Here is a 6,871-nt window from a genome sequence, read left to right as displayed (position 1 = left end):
CCTCCTCTGGTCTAAAGCCTACGGTGGCTCCTGTGGTCTGCAGGGATAAGCCCCAATGTCTCTGCCTGCTGCTCAAGGTCCCTCCAGTCCCTGCTTCCTGTCTTTCTCTTCTGCCTTCCATGGCTTCTCTCTGCTCTTGCCCCCTCACCTGAGAAAGCAGAATGTCTGGTTCCCTTTCCTGGGTCAAGGCTGTTAAGCCAAGTCTGCCTGTTTCCAGGGAGCTATTGGCCAGTTCCTCCTTTTATGCTTTCTGCCTCCTCTAGTATTCTTTTTCATTTTTTTTAAAAATTATGTTATGTTTATGAATGTTTTGCATACATGTGTATATGAGCATTGTATGTGTGCCTGGTGACCATAGCAACCAGAAGGAGATGTCAGGTCCCCTGGAACTGGAGTCACAGAGGATTGTGAGCTGTCGTGTAACTCTGGTCCTTTGCAAGAGCAGCAAGTGCTCTTAGCTGCTGGGCCATCTCTCCAGCCCTTCCCCCAAGCTCTCCTGACACCTGCTCAGCCCTTTCTACCTTTAGTTTACTATCCAGGGTAGCTGGGGCTTGGCAGCAAGCTTGGCAACACCAGGAGCTTCCCCCTGTGTATGATAAAGGTGGTGGGATCCCCCCAGTTAATTCAACATTGCTACTCCTACAATTCTAAAACGCGTACATCAACCTCCCTGAAAATTCTAGTCTGTGGTGGGGACTCCAGGCGGGGGGAGGGAGGGAGAAGGGCAACACGTGTCTCTGTCTAAGGCCATCTGTTGACAAAAGAGAACTGGATTTGGGGGGACTTTGGATTTCTAACTCAGCTGTTACTGAACATCTGGGGTTGGCACAGATCAGTTACTTAATTTCTCTGACTCTTCATTAATTTTTATTTTTAATTTTTATTTTTTTGGTTTTTCAAGACGGGGTTTCTCTGTAGCTTTTTGGAGCCTGTTCTGGAACTCTCTCTTGTAGATCAGGCTGGGCTCGAACTCCGTGTTTTTGGTTTTTTGAGACAGAGTTTCTCTGTGGTTTTGGAGCCTGTTCTGGAACTCTCTCTTGTAGATCAGGCTGGGCTCGAACTCATAGAGATCCACCTGACTCTGCCTCCCAAATGTGGGATTAAAGGCGTGCGCCACCACAGCTCGCTCGACCTTTTTTTTTTTTTTTTTTTTGAGATAGAGTTTCTCTGGTTATCCTTGACTATACTAGAACTCATTCTGTAGACCTGGCTGTTCATAGAGATTTGCCTGCCTCTGTCTCCTGAGTGCTAGGATTAAAGGTCTACACCATCACTGCCTGGCCCCTTCACATATTTTTTAAAGATTTATTTATGGCTGGGAGGAGGCGGAAATTTTTTTTTCTCAATAAAAAAAAAAGATTTATTTATGTATACAGTGTTCTGCCTGCATGTGTGCCTACACACCAGAAGAGGGCGCCAGATCTCATTACAGATGGTTGTGAGCCACCACGTGGTTGCTGGCAATTGAACTCAGAACCTCTGGAAGAGCAGCCAGAACCATCTCTCCAAACTTCCCTTCATAAATTTAACGATCAACCGGGTGGTGGGGGCACATGCCTTTAATCCCAGCACTCAGGAGGCAGAGGCAGGCAGATCTCTGTGAGTTCGATGCCAGCCTGGTCTACAAGAGCTAGTTCCATCCGGGACAGGCTCCAAAGCTACAGAGAAACTCTGTCTCAAAACAAACAAACAAACAAAAAAAAAAAAAACAAAAAAAGGATCAGGATTCATTATTACTATTACTATTATTGTTATTGTTATTTTAAAGTGGAACCAGTGACTTTCTCAGTGCTTAAGAGCACTTGCTCTTGCTGCAGAGGACCTGGGTTCAGTACCCGTCACCCACCTGGTGACTCCCAGCTGTCTATAATTCCAGGGGATCCAGTGCCCTCTTCTGGCCTCCTCAGGTGTCAGACAATCACTAGTACACACACATACATGTAGGCAAAACACTCATACACATAAAATAAAAACAAATCTTGCAAATAAATAAATAAAGGCTGATGAAACAGCTCAGCAGATAAAGGGCTCACTGGTTGCCAAGCCTGATTGATGGCCTGAGTTTGACCCCCAGAACCAAACTGTTGGAAAGAAAGATCTGAACCACACGGGAGATTGTGGAATACACAAAGCTTCTTGAGTATGTGGAAGTCGAAGGAACGAACAGTTTGGAGGACACTGGCCCGAGAGGAGATCTTGATCTTGGTCCACAGATCCCAGTACCTGGGAAACTGGGGCAGGATTTAAGCGTGAGACCAGCGTGGACTGCACCATCTATGGAGAGAAGCCTGACTGCAAGTCAGACCACACCCTCAAACACAAAATCGGAAGGACAGAGATGAATCCATGAAGGGCTGTTCCAGGAACAGAATTAAAGCCACGCCTTTCTCTCCCAGACGGTTCCCCTCCTGCCCAAGGGTCTCCTGGGAAAACGCTGCTGTCTCCTGCACACCAGACTCAGTTAGTTTAAAAAAAAAAAAAAGGTCTTAAAAAAAAAAAGGTTTCGATATGAAATTTGGAGGGAGTACCGTGAAGATGAAAAGGGGGAGAGAGGGGAGTCAGGTCACTTCTGTTAAAACCACACCCACACACACACTGCCTATCTGCAAAGTGAGCCCCTGGGCTTTCCGCTTCAGCAACCCAGAAATGCTTATGTTCCAGATACCAAAGGCGAACGTGCACGCTGCGAGGAAGGTCCTGAGGTAGTCCCCGATGGCTCAAGCAGAGAAGGTGCTCGCTGCCAAGCCTGATGACCTGAGCTTTCTAGGGCCCACGTGGTGGAAGATGAGAACTGACTCCCATAAGTCCTCTGAACTCCACATGGACACCGTACACATCTTCACATACAAAATAATAATCAATAAAATAATTTTTGAAATGAGAAATACTTAGGTTTTGAGCCTAAGAACCCAGAACAAACCCAAGACGGAGACCGAGAGGAGAGGAAGAGGAGGTGGATGAACACCTAAGTCTTCTACTTTCCCCCAGTGCTGTTCCCTCTACCCCAGGTTGGTCCTTATCTCAGAGTCACACCCTTTCCCGCCCCCCCCCGCCCCTCCTTCCCGTGCTTGGCTTTGGCTCCTCCCTCTCCGAGCTGTTCTGGTGCAGCAGGCTGGCAAGGAGGCTGCATTTAGGCCCCGCCTAGGTCACGGGTCACAGCTGCCCGTGTTGGCCGAAGGTACAGAGCCTCTCACGGTGACCTCGGGCTGGTGGTGTCCCAACTCGGTGCGTGCGTGACTCCGCGCGCCGCCCCCCGCGCTCTTGTCTTCTCTCCGGAGCACCCGCTCGCACCGCACCTGAGTCTTTGCTTGTCCCCAGCCCCGTGTGTCCAGGGATCCCATGGAGCCCGCGCACGGCGCGTCCCCGGGGGACGGCGCTGCTGAGTTGCTGCTGAGAGAGCTGGAGCGGCAGGTGCAGGATGTGGTGCGGGCGAGCTCCTGGTGGGAGCGCCGTGGTGTGGACTGCGCCATCCTCGCTCTCAGCCTGCTCGCCTTGCCCGCGGGTGAGACAAAGGCACGGGCTGCGGGCTGCGGTTGGGGGTGGCGCGCGGCTGAAGGTGGTGCAGGCTGGAAGGGAACTTCAGGACTCTAGGATCCTGGATCCCACTTCAATTCCAAAATCTAGTTGGGGATGTCCATCCACCCCATGTCCCACCGGAGGTGGGAGAAAGTCCGATGTTTGAAAGTGGTGGAGGGAAAAGTTGTACAAGGAGTCCGGAATGGATGGGGAAGGGGATGGTGACAGGCGGAGAAGGGAAGAGCATGTTCAATGGGGGTGGGGGTCGCAGACGGACTGACGGACGGACAGCAGAGATGGGCAGCGTACGACTGAAGAAGCACTCTACACCTCTCGTGGTCTAATTCAGTGACATTCAGCCCCCATCTCTGCTCCGGCTGGGGCTCAGGAGGGTGACCTGGCAGAATGTGGACAGCAGAATATCCTTGGCAAGCCCGTGGGGGATCTTTTGTGTCCCAGATCCTACAGAGAGAACCAACCCACCCCTCTCAGGCCCAGGAACTTGCCCGCCACAGACCCAGGGCTGGCCCTCTTTGGCTTGGGTTTGCAGATGTCTGTATAAATAGGTCTAGACCCATATTCAAAAGATGGTCTAAGATCCTGACCCCGGGTCCCTTCTCTTGCAGGGTTCCTGTGCCTACGCTTCCATAATGTCCTGGCTTTCGCCACTGGCATCACAATCTTGGGCATGTGCCATTACACACTCACGGTCAAGGGCAGCCACCTGGCCACTCACGGTGCCCTCACAGAGTCCAAACGCTGGGGCAAGATCTTGATGATTTTCTTTGTGGAGGTGAGCCTGGCAGAGGTGGGGCAGGCAGTTGCTGGGCATCTCTGTGTGTCCATCCACATGGGCAGGCAGCCGCTGCAGTGGGTAGGTGGATCCAAGTGTGCAGTGTGTGCAATACAGCTCCCGTGTGTGTGCCCATGCATTTCCCCAAGCCCGTGAGAGGAAGCTGGCATTAGCGAGTCCTCTGCATCCTACAGAGCCCTGTGCCTGCCTATGACAATGAGCTTGGCTTATGTGATAATCTTTATCAGTTGAGAGGCAGAAACATTTCTCACCTCACATTCCCTGTCCCTGGACCCCTTTGGATCTCTCTGTAGCGGCAGGCTTAGGGTGGACAGACGGTCTTCTTCCGTCCAGGATGCTTGCAGCTGACCGGTCTTGCTCCCTGGCGTGTTGGCTCATGGAAACCTCTGGGTGCTGCAATCAGGGCTTATTGTTTGAAGGGCAGGCGGGGGGGTGGGGTGGGGTGGTCACAGTATTCCAGCTCTGTAACCTGCTCTTTCACCTGCTGGTGGCTGAGCCGTCTTGAGAAACTCCTTGTTCCTCTAACCTTCCAGAAGAGATCTGCGGTCTCTCTCTTTCCACCCCTCCCTGTTCGGCCTTCTCACCTGTGTGCCTACCAGGAAGGCAAAGGCCTCTGGACAGTTGTTTATCATACTTCCCCAGAGTCTCTGCCAAACTTGTTCTCTCTTCTACTCCAGGGGGATCCTCACCTAGCCACCCAGGTTCCTTAGGAATAGCCGGGGAAGCTGCTACCAGGAGCAGGCATTACTTGAAAGGACCCATTATTGGTTTGGTTTTTTTTTTGGTTTTGTTTTTTTGATTTTTTTTTTTTTTGGATTTTTCGAGACAGGGTTTCCTCTGTGGTTTTGGAGCCTGTCCTGGAACTAGCTCTTGTAGACCAGGCTGGTCTCGAACTCACAGAGATCCGCCTGCCTCTGCCTCTCGAGTGCTGGAATTAAAGGCGTGCGCCACCACCGCCCAGCCAAGGACCCATTATTGGGACCAACCAATCCAATTGCTATCTTTTTTTTTTTTTTTTTTTTTCGAGACAGGGTTTCTCTGTGGTTTTGGAGCCTGTCCTGGAACTAGCTCTTGTAGACCAGGCTGGTCTCGAACTCACAGAGATCCGCCTGCCTCTGCCTCCCAAGTGCTGGGATTAAAGGCGTGTGCCACCACCGCCTGGCAATTGCTATCTTTTTATAGTCATGTAACTGTTTTTTTAAATTTTATACAATTTTTGTTTGATTATATTTGTTTGTTTTGTATGTGTATGTGGGTTGCATTGCTATGACACACCAGTGAAGGTCATATGACAACATGCAGGAGTTAGCTCTTAGTTTTCTCTTGCCACCATAAAGGCCCTGGGATGCGACTGCCTGTCTATGCGTGCATTGCATGCATACCGTGCCCATGAAAGCCAGAAGAGGGCATCAGATTCTCAGAAATTAGAGTTAGAGGTGGTTGTGAGCCATCTAACAAAGGTGCTGGGAACGGAACCCAGGTCCTCTGCAAGAACAACATTTGCTTTCAACTGTTGAGCAGTATTTTCTACCCCCTAAATCATGTAACTTTTTATACAACTTTGTAAACACCACAGACAGACTGACAGACACAAACACACACATGAAATCATTTCTTACCTGGCCGTCCCTGTTCTCTCCTTTCCCCTCATGCCTTCTCACCAACCCAGGCTTCTGAAGGGCTAGGGACACGAGGAACCCACAGGGTGATGATTGCTAGGGTCAATTTTAAGATATTTCCCTCTCCAGGAAACTCTTGGTCTCCCCAGACTCGGAGGAACAGTTAGAGCCCAGAGTCTGTAATCTGCCAGGAGAGGCAGGGGTGATTGATGTCTGTATCCATCTGTATGGACAGAGTCCCAATGCTGAGACTCAGAGTGCAGCTTCTGCTTGGGTTTTCTTTTTCTTTTAAAATTTATTTATTATGTATATAGTGTTCTGGGCACCAGATCTCATTATAGATGTGTGTGAACCATCATGTGGTTGCTGGGATTTGAACTCAGGACTTCCAGAACAGCAGTCAGTTCTCTTAACCTCTGAGCCATCTCTCTCCAGCCCCTGCTTGGGTTTTCTAAAGTGGTGCCCAGTCCTAGGAGGACTGCGGCAACAACCAGGGGGTAGAAAGTGCTGTCAATCAGAGATTATCCAACTGCAAGGGGTTTATTGTGTGCAGGTTACTCTGAGGCATTCTTATCCATTCTCTAGAAGACCGATGCCTGATCAAGTTCGAGAACTTCTGATTTTGACTGTCAGGGGGTTGGGGGAGAGTCCTCCTATGTGCTGAGTGGAGGCAGGGAGCTGAGACACTGCTATTGAAATGTCTTCTTAGCTTTCCCTGCTTGGTAGCTCCTTTAGAACCCTGGCAGTGACCTGTGGAAACAGACCACCTTAGGGCTGAGTTCTGTTTATTACACACAGCTCTGTTCCTTGTGAACTCCAGTCCAATGGCCTCTTCTTTGCCTCTTTGTTTGACCCAAGCTCTAAGAAGTTCTTCCATCGGTATCTGTAGACCATGACCTTGCAGTACACTTGGGGGGGGGGG

General features: G+C 50.3%; 1 protein-coding gene across 1 annotated transcript in view; it reads left to right on the top strand.

Annotated features, from left to right (window-relative positions):
- The first annotated feature begins 3,098 nt into the window (after positions 1-3,098).
- The window catches only part of Fads6 (fatty acid desaturase 6), a 14,454-nt gene continuing 10,681 nt past the window's right edge, over positions 3,099-6,871 (top strand). The window contains exons 1-2 of the mRNA XM_005350707.2: positions 3,099-3,502; positions 4,143-4,309. Of these exons, the coding sequence (XP_005350764.1) occupies positions 3,340-3,502; positions 4,143-4,309 (330 nt within the window). The 5' untranslated portion in view covers positions 3,099-3,339. The remainder of the gene's footprint in view (positions 3,503-4,142; positions 4,310-6,871) is intronic.

Source organism: Microtus ochrogaster, chromosome 7, assembly GCF_000317375.1.
Source record: "Microtus ochrogaster isolate Prairie Vole_2 chromosome 7, MicOch1.0, whole genome shotgun sequence".
Classification (NCBI taxonomy): domain Eukaryota; kingdom Metazoa; phylum Chordata; class Mammalia; order Rodentia; family Cricetidae; genus Microtus; species Microtus ochrogaster.
This window is presented reverse-complemented; position numbering and strand designations above follow the sequence as displayed.